The sequence below is a fragment of the Penicilliopsis zonata genome (genome assembly GCF_001890105.1).
Source record: "Penicilliopsis zonata CBS 506.65 unplaced genomic scaffold ASPZOscaffold_6, whole genome shotgun sequence".
Lineage (NCBI taxonomy): Eukaryota > Fungi > Ascomycota > Eurotiomycetes > Eurotiales > Aspergillaceae > Penicilliopsis > Penicilliopsis zonata.
Window position 1 is genome coordinate 68,245 of NW_019208916.1, and position 15,275 is coordinate 83,519.

The window sequence follows — 15,275 nt, forward strand, 5'->3', positions numbered from 1 at the left end:
ACCTAGGTAATAGCCTAGTCGTTACCACTAGGTAATAGCCTAGTCAATATTACTAGGTACCTAGCCAAGACTTTATTCTAGGCGAGGTCTGGTCCGAAGTATAACCTATTGTCAATTTGCCACGTTCAATAGTGGGAAATGTGAAACCAGGGATGGAGTATGGCTTGAGATTTAATTTAAACGTAATATAGCTCATTAATAGTCCTCGGGAAGCCACGTGCGAATCGACTCCAGCTTGTAATCAACCTAATTAGTTAGTTAGAGATCATCTCCTAGTCCGATGGCCGGTATCTATCCGATAGATTCACGATCTAGAACAAGCAGTGACTGTAGGATGTCATTGGCTAGCAGGTAGGTAGCGACTGAATACTATAACTACCGAGGTAAGTAGGATAGAGGATCCACTAGCTTAGTTACTTCATTATCAGATAACAGCTATAATCAATCGAATGTTTTGTCATAAGTCGTAACGTCACCGCGTGGGAATGAAATGCGACGAATCCTTCTCCTGCTGGCTGAAGGATTCAGGAAAGGCAGCAATGCCTGCAATGATGCCGATGACCATGAAGATCAGCGAGATGAAGAACCACACAATACCCCAGCAGCGTGACGATCCTCCGTACCGCTTGGCGAACTGACTGGCGTCGGACTTGTTGACCTTGTCGAGAATGAGATCGTCACACTAGGTTGTTAGAAGAGTCGAAAATCACAGAGAGAAAAGGAATAAAGAATACATACAATATCCCACACACTGTAGAGAGAAGACATGACACCAATGAAGAGCTGTCTATTAGCATAATCCAAACCAACTGTAGGTGCATGACTCACCACAACAAATCGCAAAGGCTCTGCATGGTCAATAAACCAGCAAGCAACCAGCAACCCCACCGCCAGCAAGACAGTCATGATAGTCAACCAGTCCCTCCGCGCCCACCACAGGGTAAACAGGAAGCAAACCCCGAGCACGAAACTCGCGACTTTACTCGCCACAATATCGAACCCACAGAATATCAACAACGCCCCGAACAGCGATGACCCCAGGTATCCAGCAGGGAGGGTGATCGCGCTGATCCCCCCCGACAGATGCGTCACCCCCCCTTCGCGCGGGTCGAGCTTGATCTCATGGACGTGCCCGCCCGTGCACATGGCTGTACTGGCGTGTCCGAATTCGTGGAAGGCAATCACCAGCATCTAAGCGGTTAGCACTCGCCAGTCTCGCCACTCCCACCAAAAGCAAATTCTCATCAAAAGGCATACCTTGAACGGCCACAATGACCATCTCACATACGGGAGATTCCATAGAAGCGCAATCACCACAACGTAAGCGCCGATGATCCCCAGCGTGACTGCTTGTGTGTGGTCGACTGAAAGCCCTCGCCGCACGAGTACATCGCGAGCAGCGAGTCCTGCGTTGGAAAAAGAGGTCTCGTAGACCGGAGCCATAACTTGTTCAATGTAGCGAGAATCTGTATCTGGTTGTATCTGTATCTGTGTAATGTTTGGGAGAGGGATGAGTTATTATATCTGCCAATGCGGCGTCAAGGCCTACGCGTCGTTTCACATGCCACGCACTGCGCCTCGTTAAAATGACAAACCAACCAAACATTTCTTGTGGCTGGAGAGGCCATATTTTTAGCAGGGCCAATCATGTCTCATCTTTGTCCTAAACTCAAACCATTCTGTAGATCGCTCTTGGCGCTAATTTGGTGCGTATCCACGACAGCTTAAATTATGACCCATGCTCGAGTCCAGGCACGCGACACTAGGGGTCTTATGAAGAAGTGAGCCATATAAATTGGGAATCATCTCCATACAATATGATAACTACTACTAGCTGTTGCTGCTCTCCCGTTGCTATGCAAACAGGAACCAATGCTAGACTAACGCTCCTCCGCGGAACCCGAGGCGATGATGAAATTGTTTGAGCGGAATGGATCGACGTGCATCTTTGAGAACTTCCTTGCACTCACGCTTTGTTCAAAGAGGACATCAAGTTCCGGGGGAGTGCGGCCCTTGGGTTCAGGAAGTCGAAAGATGCACCAGATCAAACAAGCCAAACAGAAAGGCGCCCAGATGAACCCGCCCTTGCCCTTGAGATTCCATGCGGTCGGGTTCAGAATCGGTGGGTTGAGGAAGTTAGCGATGATGGTGGCGATGTTGTAGCAGTTCCGGGCGAGGATAGCGCTTTTGATGCGCAGCCGGGTTGATGGAATCTCGGAAATAAGGCAGTAACAGACAGGTCCGACCGTGATGTCGTACGTGAAGACAAAAATTATCATCATCGCAGCAGAGGCATAGCTGATGCCTGCAGAGCTCGAGGACGGAATGCCCATGAAGCCGATGATCATCAAAGCGGAGAACATGACTGCCAGGCCGGTGATGTAGAGGGTCCGGCGACCAAAATATTGCATCACGAACCAGGAGCAAACGGTGCCCATCCAGCCGATGGCATTTGTACCGAGGCCAAAGTCAAAGGACTGGACAGAGGTGAACCCGGTTTGTTGCAGGAAATAAACAATGTTTCCGCCGTACCAGACACCGCAGAAAACTTGGATCATCCACACGCAGCAGACGATCTCGGTTCGACGACGGTTGACTCCCCGAAAACAGTCCCAGTACGAGACACCTTGCCGTGAGAGCCGTTCTTGTACGTCCGTGACAACCATCATCGCAACGGTGTCCTCAAGGTCAAAGTCGGGATAATGAGCGGTAGTGAGGCGTTTGAGCGACTTGCGAGCCTCATCGTGTCGTCCTTCTCTGACAAGCCACCAGGGAGACTCCGGTGCGAAAAGAACCCCGATTATGATTGGGACAGGCCAAACCCATTGAATGGCGTAAGGAATCCGCCATGCCCACTCACCAGAGACACTGAGCAGACCACGTAAAACACCTGTTGCAATCATCTGGCCAGTGACCCAGCATAGATTGACATAGGTTGTCAGGTAGGGCCGTAGCACCACTGGACTGACCTCCGCAGCGTATGTGGTTGTCAGCGTCTGGAAAGCCCCCCACGGCAGACCACAGAGCACCTCCCCAGCAAACAACATGCCAATGTTCTGGGCAAAAAACAGCACAAAGATGCAGCCAACCAACAGGATCAATGCCCCCAGCATTGTCTTCTTGTAGCCCACCCGGTCGGCTATCATTCCTGCCACCATCAATCCCAGAATTTGGCCAACTTGCGTACCATTTTGCAAGCCTGACTGCCACTTAGAGGTCACTTGATAGGTGCCGTCGGACGCCAGTACGCCGAAACGCTCTGCAAAGGCTGGGTATGCGTAAAACGACCCTAACAAGGAGGTATCGTACCCCTCCATGACGAGCGCAAGCGAGAGGATAAAGGAGAAGCAGACAGCCTTGGGATACAGCTTGATAGCCTCCCAGTTGGTAAGGTTGTGTTCGAACTGCGTTGCATGCTGAGCCTTTTGCACGGTTGCGCGAAAGTCGGGGATATGCTCCATCATTCTCAGGAGCAGTTCGTCGTCGATCCCCACTGTGTCGGCACCCAGCGATGGCGCGGGCACGGCGAGTTTATCATTGACATAGCTGGTCGACTTGCTATCCATACTTCAAAGATGAGTCAGGAAGATCGTGTGTAGTTAGAGGATGAGTTTACCTTCAAACAACAACCGAGGGGGGTAGAGACGTCCTTATATGTCCGTCCTCCCATCGCTTTCCCCATGGTTTGAAGGTCAAGTCCTCCAAATAGCACAGCATATCCTAATCTTTTGTCTATTGGTGCGGTTTTTCGTTATTTGTGGCTGTGAGTGGTCGCCTGAACTCTCGCAGCAATTCTCGCTAGAATTTGGGCGTCCTGTCGAACAGGGACATTTTCAAAGTGGCCAGGATGTGAACAGGGTAGAAAAGGTAGAACAGCTGCCATGACCAGCCAGTGAAGCCCGTCAAGGAGCCGTGTTCGGCCTGAGAAGAAATATTTTGCAATTGCAAACGCTGGTGTTGGGGTGAGTCCGTGCGACTGCCTGTTTGGGTCTATCCCTGGGCACGTGATATGGTTCAGCCTTGTCAAACCCTGCGCAAAAACACACGCCAACAATTTAGGAGGGCGAGTTCGCGGTTTTCTAACTACAGTATCAGACTTTCAACCTGGTTTCTTCTCACTATCCCCGATTGCTGCGCTCAGGGCTAGTCTTTAGTTAAGTACAACACAGCAGATCAGGGTTGCGCCAGAAAATGGGTCGTATCTTTGACCTCAGGATTTACCCATTTCGGAGGACGCGTAGGCCTGTGAGTGTTCTGAACCCTGTAATTCTCTCACCGCTCCTTTTTCTCCCTCAAGAATGAAATTAAATCGGATGAAAATGACAGACAGGTCATATTATTCAAACTGACTGAGTCACTAGCGAGTTGTTGATATCTAAGAATCACGCAAAAGACCAATTAGAACGAAATATTTGCTATACCCCTGGAGATGGCGCCGATCCTCTCGCCAAAACGAGGGCTCCCAATGAGTCAACCTTTGTGAAATAGGGGTTCTTTTCGCCTATAAAAGGGCATTGTTTTTCTTTATGAAACAAAGGTAATGACAGGAGCATTGTGTCCAAAAGGCCCCTTCATTCATAAAGAGAGCCACAGATACTAAGATGGCGGAGGCCCAATATCAGCACTACCTTCCCCGGTTCATCCTGAAGCCCTTTGCTGAAGGGAAAAATATGTTTGTGGTATTGTTCTCAATGATGCCTCGTTCTTTACTGACTTCGAGAGAAACGTTTACAGCTTTCCAACCGACACGTCGAAAACAACCTCCCTAGATGTCGAATTTGGAGAGCTCAACCTATATAGGACGAGTGCCGGCCAAGACGACATAGAGAAACTCCTTATGAAGTTGGAGGCGGATACAGGTCGAGCGTTTTCCGGAATGAAGAAATCTGAAAGTACTGTGATGCTCTCCGACAGTGATGTCGAAAGCATCAAAAAGTTCTTTGTTGTCTCTTCTCTTCGGACAAAGGTGTCTCGAAACCACATCATACACCAAAATCCCACTCCTGATATATTGGGGAAAAATGCAAACGCAGTGGAAGCTAGACGTGGAGAATGGTTGGAGATGCTACAGTATCTCCTTCAACATCCTTTTGAGCAAATTTTGTCATCACAGCCTATTTGTGATGATGATGAAGCTACTTCCTCGGGCACAAAAACAAATGCAACGTTGAACAACGCCATTCAATTATGCACCTTGGTTGCACCAATGCAATTAGAAATATGGAAAGCACCTTTAGGGATGGAGTTCTTGCTTGGTGATCCTCTTGTTCGACCTGAAGGAAGGCTAGAGACTACACAGGATGACAGAAAGCTGCGCGCACATCTCTTCATGCCAATCAGCCCAGAGATTGTGGTTGCTCTATGTGATAAGGCATGCTGCAACCAAAATTCTACCATGCTTTCAACACAAGACCATGCTTCTCCGGAATCTCATACACTCCCCGGCAGGAAGAAGGATGGGCAGCATGGCTATCGACCTGAGAGAAATATATGGAAATATCCAATCATCAATTGCAAAGAGTCTATCCTGCAAACCTTGAATAGTCTTACGCTGCCATCAACTAGGGTAGTCTACAGAAATGAGCGAGCTCTCCAACAGGCGAAACAGCAGTGTGATGAACTTAAGCTGCAGTACGATGCACACTGCAGCCGGACTGATGATAACAGAAACACTCCTCAAGAAGGTTTTCTAAGAATGATTCTTAGAATTGTTCAAATGATACAGCAAAAATACAGCACACACAAGAGTGACGACATCTTTCAGATTGCTCGACTCCAGAAAATATATCGCGCTCTGGAATTCATACGAGGAAGAATGGGATCCTGTGACGCGTGTTTTGGGGACATATTCGAGGAGATTGAAAAAGCCTTCTACAACGAAGCCTACTAAACCATCTCCTATGGGCCTGAAAGACGAAATGAAGAGATCTTAGTATAGAGGCGCTAAGAACATTGTTATCATACAGGACTGGTGGCTTACAAGAATGGATCCTTAGGTAAAGCATGACCCAGATGTTCAAAGATCTGCTCCCTTACACTCCTAGAGAGATACTATATGTAGTATAGGGCGTTGGGGACTTGTGGTTGAGTGTCACCAGGCCTAATCCTACGGTTTCCTATACACTGATAATGATTAGATGACTTTAGGAGACAGAGCCCATGTTCTCCCCTATCACTAGACACTCCGCATCTAGCTCTTCTATATTCGAGAGGGGGTGGTGATGAGACTCATCTCCCTGCACCCCAATGATTGCATCCGGAAAATGCAAACTTCGAAGAGACTGAGACCAGAGTCCCGTCTGGGACATACGCGTACGTAGCAGTTTAAGCTGTTCGGACCCCGTTCCTCCAACAGACAGTAGGAGTTTCTCTAGGGATAGAATGGCGTCTTGTGGACCGCATCTAAAGGCTTCAAATTTAATAAGGTGAGGAGCACAGGAGAAGATGTCTAGTACGGCGTTCGAGATTTGTAGGAGTTTGATTTCCTGTTGGATTAAGAAAAGTGTCAGCTGTCTGCTTATTGTGGTTTCCCCCGGGAAAAAGGGGTTCTGTAAAGGTTTGATGTATTACCATCCCATAACCGTGCGCACGGATAGAGTCCTCTGATATCCCTGAAAGGGACTCTAAGAAGTCCTTGGTGATGGTGAATGGGTAATCAATGGCCAACGTTTCAACTGTAGAAGAGGAGGAAAGCATAAAGTGGAAGGCAGAGTACTGCCAAAGGAGAGACCGGATCCAGGCAGAAGTGGCCACAATATCTACGGATTGCGCTTCAGGCATGGAGCGGAAGGGCGGCACGCTCTGGCGAATCTGGCGGTGGATGTCAAGAATATGTGTTCGTGAGTATGTAGTGGGCGACATGTCTGGCATCGTCAAGCAGTGTGAGGGAAGGAGGCTGTTGTGAATGTGGGAAAATAGCTGAATGAGAGCTGAGAAGCCTTTCTGGCCAGGGAACTGACTGTCTTCCATCAGGATTTCGGGGGTATCTTCTGCTCGTTGGAGAGTCATAGGAAGACTGTGTTGAATGCAGAATGTCCTTGAAGAAAGGGGGTCAGCCTGTGTTATGGTGAAGGAATCATTCAACAAACTGACCTTTCTGTTATAAATAAAATCCAATACACTCGCAGTCTCAGTTTCCTGTCCTCTGGACCACACAGATCCAGTGTCGCAAGAGCCCCGAGATTCAGGAGATGCGTATATGCAATGGCCTCTCGCAGCGCGAGAGTGGCAGCCACAATCTGACCCGTATTGGCATAAAACATGTGCAAAAACAGTGATGTGAGTAAAGCGTCAAGTGATGGTTTCCGAAGATAGTCAGACTGTTCCCGGAAATGCAGACATTCCCTCGCAAAGTCTTGAACGGACACCGCGGAGGCCTCGCCTGGCGACACAGCATGGAAGATCCTCAACTGGGCCATGGCTGCCGCACATACCGCAGCCGCGAGAGCATTGACCGTCATATCCGTGCTTCCTTGTACCAGCCTGACTTTCAAGTCGTCGATCGACACTATCGGCCAAGTGTTGTACAGCCGGGTTTGAAAGACATCGAGCTGAGCGAGGTACGCGGATAATGGGATCCGATACTGTTGACCGGCGTCACTGCTCGAAACAGTCGCTGATATCCCCAATATCGCCGCCGGCATACGCTCATGCAAGTATTTCCTCTGCATCTCCTTGATCCGCAGACTTGTTCCCAGCCGTGGACCTTTCGGACCCGGTCTCTTGCGGATCCGCAGGTACGTGCAATCCTGGGACCGTGACAGACACGGGTGGCAGGGAAACTGTCTGTCGCATTTCACTCTGCGAAGAGCACAACTGTCACAAGGGCTATCGAACGGCATTCTCCTTCGCCAGGAAATAAATTAGTCTTGTCTTGAAAAGGCTGCAGTTGTCAGACTTGTCTCTGATCACCCTGGGCGTCTTTCCCCGCATTCAGCCTCCGTTAACCGGATTCCGGGGCAAGTTAATAACAAGTAGGAATCAGTAGCGATAGGTAGTGATGAGACAGTGGCGCTCTTTCAACTCAGTCTCGACGACAGTCTGAGCGAGCGACAATTCCATCGAGGATACGGCGTTCGCAACAATAATTTGAATATCATGGCACGTGGAAGGAGGGTCTCTCGGCCCCGTCGCTCTGCGTAGTGCCGCTTTAGCCTCGAGCAGGCGGCGGGGGTTTTGGACGATCGCTTTTACTCCGTACGACTCTCGCCTGGGATGACCCCTCTTCAACCCCTGGACTGGACCAGCTGCACGAGCCACAAACCTACGAATTACTAGCAATATGTCGGGGAAAGAGCTGATCACGGTCGATTGCTCGATCGGAGCCACGACTGGCTTCATTGACAGCAAATACCCCCGTGTCGCCCAGTTCCTCGGGGTCCCCTTTGCTGAACCCCCTACTGGGCCTCGGCGATGGCTGCCTCCTGTGCCCAAGGCCCCTGTAGCGTCTATTGATGCGACCGAGTTCGGACCCTCTTGTCCCCAGGTGGTGGATGTTTTCAAGACAACGTACAACACGGATGTGCGGGAATTCGTGATCAACGATGCTACCTCTGAGGACTGCCTGTCTCTCTGTATCTGGACCCCGGTTGCGGCAGTCAACAAGGCCCAGGGAACAGCCTCGGCGCTGCCAGTTATTGTGTGGGTGACTGGGGGTGCGTATCTCGGCGGCGGGAACACGGTGCCTTATCAGAACCCAGCGCCATGGGTGGAATCCAGCCAGCGACACATTGTAGTCTCCATCAAGTATGTTGATTGATCTTAGCGATAATTTTTTTTCTCTTTTTTGATATTGATTTCTGATTCTTTAGCTATCGTTTGAACATCTTCGGTTTTCCGAATGCAGCAGGGTTGCCGCTGACAGAGCAAAACCTCGGGACCCTCGACCAGCGTCTTGGTCTGGAATGGGTGCATAAACATATCGGTGCCTTTGGGGGAGATCCGGACCGTCTTACATACTGGGGTCAATCTGCTGGTGCCCGATCGGTCGACTGCCATGGATTCAGTTATGCCGACAACTCCCTTGTCCGAGGGGTCATTCTCAACTCGGGCGCGGCCTTGCTCCCGCTGAACGTCAATGATCCGACGCATTCCCATTTCAGCTTCGTTGCCAAATCTCTCGGGTTTCCCGGCGGTGACGCAGCAGCTGAACTGGATTTTATGCGCCAGCAGCCGGCGGAAAGGCTCACCAAATTCCGCGAGGAACATACTAAAACCGGTGCGGAGCCAATACTACGGTTCCAACCCATTGTTGATGGACGGACTGAGCTCGAGTGCGAGGACTACGAAGCTCGGCTGCGAGATGGGAGATTTAGCAAAGTGGTGAGGGGTCCTTGTGGAGTTTTCCATTCTTCGAAACGATTCGTATTTTTGTTGATTAATTTAATGTCTACAGCCAGTCATCATTGGCACTACAGCTGATGAAGGGAACTCCCTCGTCCCATATAACCCCGAGTCATGCGATGTGGAGGCCTCACGGAAATTGACCAAGATGATCTTCGATGACCCGGCAGACAAAACCATCTCGTACGGATGAACCTTTTCCCTCTTCTTCTTTCTCTTCTTATCTCACAATTCTATAGGCTCCGCTCCAAACACACCCCAATCTTCAGATACCTCTACCAAGACCCGGCTGCGCCATCGGAATCATCGTTCCCGAATATATCTCCCCGACCGTGGATGAGAGCCTATCACTCCTCAGAATTGCCTCTGATTTTCGGAACGCATGACCTGTTCCGCGGGGAATCAACAGAACAAGAGTACAAGCTGTCCCGTGCGTGGCAGGATTTATATCTTGCTTTTGCGGAAGATGGGGCCGAGGGACTACGAGCTAAGGGATGGTTGGACGTAAGCCAAGGGAAGGCTGTTATTTTTGGATCCGGTGATCAGGGGTGGGAACTTGTTGACTCCAAGGAGTTGACTCGCAAAGAGTGATTTTTGCAATCGTGAGACACTCTTCTTCCAGGACATTGGTCCAGTGTAATTCATCTATTCGTAAATATACTTCTATCGAAATACATATTATACAGACATCTTCATGGCAATCGTCTTGTGAGGATTATATCCCTTGATGACAAAGTCCTCGATCTTCCACCCATCGATACTGCCGCCCTTTTCCCGACTAATCTCAAGCTCAGGGAACTCTCGTGGCTCGCGCTCGAGCTGCACCTTCAGGGCGTCCACATGGTCGGCGTACACGTGGGCGTCACCCATGACGTGCGTGAGGCTACCCGGGACGAGATCACACACGTGGGCGATCATGTGCGTCAGCAGAGAGTAGCTGGCGATATTGAAAGGGACACCCAGGCCCATGTCACAAGATCGTTGGTATAGCTGGCAGTGTAGATGACCCTGTGGCTTCTCGCCATCCTGGTTCTCACCCTTCTTCCTCGAGTAGGAGACGTAAAACTGTGCGAACATGTGGCAGGGTGGTAGCGCCATGCTCCGTATGTCCCGAGGGTTCCAGGCACTGAGAATGATCCGTCGATCGTACGGGTTTGTCCGCAATTTGTGGATCACTTCCGCCAGCTGGTCGACGCCCTGCCCGGTATAATCGGTCTTCGCATCGACGTACTCCGCGCCAAAGTGTCGCCACTGGAAGCCGTACACGGGGCCCAAGTCACCCACGGCACGGTGCGATAAGCCGACGCTATCGAGAAATTCACGAGACCCATTACCATCCCAGATCTTGACGCCGGCTTCACTTAACGCAAGTGACGATGTGTTTCCCTCGATGAACCACAGCAGCTCTGCGATGACGGCTCGGGTAAACACGCGTTTGGTTGTAAGCAGCGGGAGAACGGGGGTTCCATCCTTATTGAGGGAGAATTTCAATGGCCGGGGTGCAAAGATCGAGAATGTGCCTGTTCCGGTGCTGAAGATATGTTTAGTACCGAGATCATACTGGTATTAATCCAGAACGAAATATCTTACCGATCAGGCCGGTGCTCCCCTTCGTCGAGAATCTCCCTTACTAGGTCGAGATACTGGTGTTCTTCATGATTTTGTGGGGTAGATACCTCTAGCTGCTTGCTAGGGATCTCCTGTGCTGAAATAGTAACTGGTTCAATCATTTCTGATGATATCGTCGTCGTGCTCGATAGAATTCGTCGAGGCGTTGAGGCGCGGGTAGAAACAGACGCGACGCGTTGGGTGGAGGTCACGTGGAGATACGTGACACTGAGATACACTAGACCGTATCAGTACTAGTCAGAACTATTCCTAATCAGGTAATATTGATTTTCTCACAAGACCCTCGACTTGAATATCTCATCCCAACCCAACGTTTTCCTTCATGACGGAGATATAAAACATCAAGATTATGAGATTTTAATTCAGAATATGTGGCTGAAGCTAAGAAGTTGACATTCACACGCCTTATTTGGGATGCTAAGTCCCAACGACGATGCCAAACCCCACCCATCACAATAGTTCGAGGCTGAGATCGAGTAAGGCTTTTTTACGATGATACATTGAGCGTCTTGACATTTCAGGGGGCAATCCTCTGCCAGAGCTCGAGAACCATACACTTAAGCTCCTCTAGCCGCCAAAGAAAATATGTTTCTCCGATCATCATGTCTAAACCAGGAGTGTGTTGGGTCGCAGCTGCCTTGACAAGGATTACATTGGCTGAGCCCCCGCGAGGCTCCCTGGCGGGAAAATGAGCGCGCAAGGCTGTTTTGGAGACCAGTAACCTGTTCATCCTCTTCTTGCTGGTATTCCTCCTCTATGCATGTCTTTTCCCAGCCCTTGTTCCTTGTAATTAAAACCCCTCCAAGAGCGAAACACAGAGAAATCAACTGCCTGTACTCTGATGAAAGAGAAAGCTTGTCACTTTTATTCTTTGAGCAGAAAGCCTCTTGTGAGTTCCAGCCTTTTATCGAGACATCCGGTCATTAGGAAAAGGTGAAAATTACTAATAGGATGCGGTTGCAGATATCCAACGTTTTGCGATTCAATACCTAGTACACAGCCTCTTGCGCGATAGGCTGTCTACTAACGTTCGAGGGCTTCAATAACTACCATGTCAAGATTACCCAGCGAAGACAATGGGCGGCGAGGCCTCGAATTATCAGATCATGGCTCTAAAAGAAGAAAGCTACTAGACGATGATGGCGATGGACAAGCACGCGGTTCAGAGCAAATTTCCACTCTTTGGACACCTAGAAGGCGTCTTCCTCGACACGAATATACCATCGGATGGATATCAGCCCTGCCACTCGAAATGGCAGCAGCACGTGCCATGATGGATGAGATTCACGAGGATTGCGGGAGAACCAGTCATGGCGATACCAACACATACACATTGGGGACAATTATGGGACATAATTGTGTGATTGCTTGTCTCCCTGGCGGAGTATATGGAACAACCTCCACTACGGCAGTTGCAAACTCAATGCGATTCAGCTTCCCATCCATACAGTTCTGGCTGATGGTGGGGATTGGCGGAGGTGCACCTACAGATAGAAACGACATACGACTAGGCGATGTTGTAGTCAGTAGGCCCTCGCCTGGACGGGGAGCCGTTATACAATATGACTACGGGAAACTAATGTCTGGAGGTCGATTTGAACAAACAGGAACATTGAATAAGCCTCCGCCGCTCCTCCTGACGGCCTCTGCAAAACTTGAGGCGGAATACCGGGTGCGCAAGGACGGCCAAATTCCTACTTTCATCGCAGAAATGCTGCGTCAATACCCCGACATGAAAGCCAAATACAGCCATCCTGGAGTGGAGCATGATATATTGTTCCACCCATCATATGACCACTTTGACCCTGGACTTACGTGCAGAAATTGCGACAAGACGCAGGTCAAACCCAGGGCTACCCGTCCTTCGACTAATCCTATTGTCCATTATGGAACTATCGCATCTGGGAACCAGGTAATCAAGGACGCGAAGACAAGGGACAAGTTTTCCCGGGAACTAGGGATTCTTTGTTTCGAAATGGAAGCTGCCGGATTGATGGACAACTTCCCTAGCATTGCGATTCGTGGTATTTGTGATTACGCAGATTCGCATAAGAGCAAGCAATGGCAGGAATACGCAGCTGTGTCAGCAGCTGCATACGCCAAAGAGCTTCTCAGTGTCATACCCCATCGTTACCAAGCCAAGGAGGTCGACAGTCCGCGAATCTGGTCTGAGAAAACACCAACCTCAAGGAAGGAGCTTCTGGAGTCCTTGGAATTTGATGAGATATATTCACGTCATGCTTCGATAAAGACTGCCCACACTCAAACGTGCAAATGGCTCTTTGATAATCTGAAATATCAGAACTGGCTGAATTTCAACAAATATTCTGAGCACCATGGCTTCCTCTGGATCAAGGGAAAGCCTGGTGCTGGAAAATCGACAATAATGAAGTATACCTTGGAAAATGCGCGCAAAGCCATGAAAAATAAAGAAAAGGTGATCATTTCATTCTTCTTCAACGCCCGAGGAGAATATCTCGAAAATTCAACAATCGGGATGTATCGTTCATTGTTATTCCAGTTGCTTCTAGCCGTGCCTGATCTCCAGGTCACCCTCAATTCTAATTCTATCGCCAAAGGGACCCACGGGTCTGACTGGAGTATCGAAATCCTGCAAAATCTGTTTCTACAAGCAATAAAGCAGCTCACCGATCAGTCAGTGATGTGCTTCATTGATGCTCTCGATGAATGCGACGAGGATGAAATCCGGAACATGGTTGACTTCCTCTCAAGTTTTGGTGACATGTCAGATCACCGCGTTTCACGTCTTTACATATGCTTTTCTAGTCGACATTATCCACACATCAGTCTTGAAACAGGGTTGGAGATCATTCTGGATGATGAAGACGGCCACAGTGAAGATCTTGCGAAATACTTGAATAGCAAACTCTCAAGCATCAAGGGCAAAAAAATTGAGGAGGTGAAAGCAGAAGTACTTGGAAAGTCATCGGGGATCTTTCTTTGGGTTGTCCTTGTTGTCCCTATTCTGAGAAAGGCTTATGATCATGGCCGAATGGCTGCTCTTCGCCAGAAGCTCCGGGAGATTCCGAGTGGACTTAATGATTTGTTCAAAGATATTTTGACACGAGACCGGGACAATCTGGAAGATTTGTTTGTTTGTCTGCAATGGATTCTGTATTCAAAACGACCTTTGACGCCCTTCGAGTTATTCTTTGCTATTCAATCTCGAGACGTGAGAGAGCTGTCTAGTGCGGAGCCACCAGAAGATACAGAGTCAGTGAGAAGATTCATTTTGAGCTCATCCAAAGGACTGGCCGAGCTATCGAAGTCTCGAAGGCCAAATGCTCAATTCATCCATGAGTCCGTACGGGACTACCTTCTGAGAGACGGTGGGATGCAGAGTTTACTTGTTGATCTGCAGGTCGGACTTGCGCATTCGAGCCACGATCTGCTGAGACACTGTTGCGACAATTATATGGCGATGGTTGTACAAAGTCATCCCGCGGGATGGCCTAATCTCCCAGACGCAAAAAGTCATGAAGCAGCTGTTCTTCGGAAGGAGATCTCTGAGAAATTTCCATTACTTCCGTATGTAGTGGAGTTTCTAATCAAGCATGCTGATGATGCGGAGGGCGAAGGAATTCAACAAGACTCCTGGGTTGACGGTTTTCCACTGAAAAGCTGGATTTATCTGCACAATATTTTTGAAAAGCACCAAGTACGACGATACAAAGATTCGGCCAGGCTCGTATATATTCTTGCTGAGAACGACTTGGCAAACCTGATGAAAGCTGGAATGCAACGAGGCCTATACACCAATCTCAATTCTTCTGGGGGACGTTATGGTTCTCCCATTCGGGTGGCATTTCTCAGGGGCAGTAAAGGAGTCCTCGAAATTCTGCCAATGCAACAAATAGAAATATTTCTTCAACCTGACTCCAAAAAAGAGTCCATCATATTTGACCTTATAGCCCGAGTTGAGCCGTCGATCTTGAAGCCATTCCTCAGTCTGGGATCCATCGATCTTGAGATCACGGGTAAAAAGCATGGACTGTCTCCACTTCAACTTGCAGCAAAGCTTGGGAAAAAGGAGATGGTTCAAGACCTGATCGATGCGGGAGCCGACGTGGAATTTCTCTCTAAAGAAGGCAAAAAGGCTCTGTGGTATGTCACAGGAGACGCCATATCGATCTTCGTGGCCCCGATCAAAAAGGGGGCTCTGGTCAATCCCAAGGATGGAAATTGGGAGAGAATACTCTTCCATTGCATTGAGAAGAAAATGTATGAAGAAACGACTATTTTGATCGACGGCGGTGTTGATCTTGAGTGTCAAGGACGCTACG

The 15,275-nt window shown here is 49.2% G+C and overlaps 6 protein-coding genes across 6 annotated transcripts; 2 read left to right on the forward strand and 4 right to left on the reverse strand.

The window, feature by feature from the left end:
• Positions 1-154: 154 nt before the first annotated feature.
• On the reverse strand, positions 155-1,539 carry ASPZODRAFT_131714 (hypothetical protein). Its single transcript, XM_022722822.1, has 4 exons — positions 1,258-1,539; positions 829-1,191; positions 739-783; positions 155-682 (listed from the first exon to the last, which is right to left on the reverse strand). Exons 1-4 carry the CDS (start codon positions 1,441-1,443, stop codon positions 473-475), a joined length of 804 nt encoding a protein of 267 aa, XP_022581334.1. The 5' UTR covers positions 1,444-1,539; the 3' UTR covers positions 155-472.
• A 246-nt stretch (positions 1,540-1,785) lies between these two features.
• ASPZODRAFT_131715 (hypothetical protein) lies at positions 1,786-3,887 on the reverse strand. Its single transcript, XM_022722823.1, has one exon. It carries the CDS (start codon positions 3,564-3,566, stop codon positions 1,881-1,883), a length of 1,686 nt encoding a protein of 561 aa, XP_022581335.1. The 5' UTR covers positions 3,567-3,887; the 3' UTR covers positions 1,786-1,880.
• Positions 3,888-5,735: 1,848 nt separating this feature from the next.
• Positions 5,736-8,089, reverse strand: ASPZODRAFT_131718 (hypothetical protein). Its single transcript, XM_022722824.1, has 5 exons — positions 7,912-8,089; positions 7,093-7,845; positions 6,571-7,036; positions 5,981-6,485; positions 5,736-5,906 (listed from the first exon to the last, which is right to left on the reverse strand). The coding sequence occupies exons 2-4, from the start codon at positions 7,839-7,841 to the stop codon at positions 6,144-6,146; spliced, it is 1,557 nt and encodes a 518-aa protein (XP_022581336.1). The 5' UTR covers positions 7,842-7,845; positions 7,912-8,089; the 3' UTR covers positions 5,736-5,906; positions 5,981-6,143.
• A 192-nt stretch (positions 8,090-8,281) lies between these two features.
• Positions 8,282-9,933, forward strand: ASPZODRAFT_64683 (hypothetical protein; the record flags this gene model as incomplete). The annotated part of the gene is made up of 4 exons (XM_022729253.1): positions 8,282-8,745; positions 8,811-9,321; positions 9,395-9,525; positions 9,582-9,933. 4 exons carry the CDS (start codon positions 8,282-8,284, stop codon positions 9,931-9,933), a joined length of 1,458 nt encoding a protein of 485 aa, XP_022581337.1.
• Positions 9,934-10,020: 87 nt separating this feature from the next.
• On the reverse strand, positions 10,021-11,072 carry ASPZODRAFT_64609 (hypothetical protein; the record flags this gene model as incomplete). Its single annotated transcript, XM_022729248.1, has 2 exons — positions 10,021-10,873; positions 10,933-11,072. The coding sequence occupies 2 exons, from the start codon at positions 11,070-11,072 to the stop codon at positions 10,021-10,023; spliced, it is 993 nt and encodes a 330-aa protein (XP_022581338.1).
• Positions 11,073-12,223: 1,151 nt separating this feature from the next.
• On the forward strand, positions 12,224-14,833 carry ASPZODRAFT_43650 (hypothetical protein; the record flags this gene model as incomplete). The annotated part of the gene is made up of 1 exon (XM_022728340.1): positions 12,224-14,833. A coding segment is annotated over one exon (2,610 nt), but the record flags the coding sequence as incomplete, so codon positions are not given.
• Between the last annotated feature and the right edge of the window lie 442 nt (positions 14,834-15,275).

Excerpts from the sequence above, each read along its gene's own strand:
- ASPZODRAFT_131714 (XM_022722822.1), bottom strand. The coding sequence starts at position 1,443 with ATGGCTCCGGTCTACGAGACCTCTTTTTCCAACGCAGGACTCGCTGCT. Across the intron at positions 1,192-1,257 it reads GGTCATTGTGGCCGTTCAAG|ATGCTGGTGATTGCCTTCCA; the intron begins GTATGCCTTTTG and ends CTAACCGCTTAG. Across the intron at positions 784-828 it reads AGCCTTTGCGATTTGTTGTG|CTCTTCATTGGTGTCATGTC; the intron begins GTGAGTCATGCA and ends GCTAATAGACAG.
- ASPZODRAFT_131715 (XM_022722823.1), bottom strand. The coding sequence starts at position 3,566 with ATGGATAGCAAGTCGACCAGCTATGTCAATGATAAACTCGCCGTGCCC.
- ASPZODRAFT_131718 (XM_022722824.1), bottom strand. The coding sequence starts at position 7,841 with ATGCCGTTCGATAGCCCTTGTGACAGTTGTGCTCTTCGCAGAGTGAAA. Across the intron at positions 7,037-7,092 it reads ATTTTATTTATAACAGAAAG|GACATTCTGCATTCAACACA; the intron begins GTCAGTTTGTTG and ends CCTTTCTTCAAG. Across the intron at positions 6,486-6,570 it reads GTGCGCACGGTTATGGGATG|GAAATCAAACTCCTACAAAT; the intron begins GTAATACATCAA and ends TTAATCCAACAG.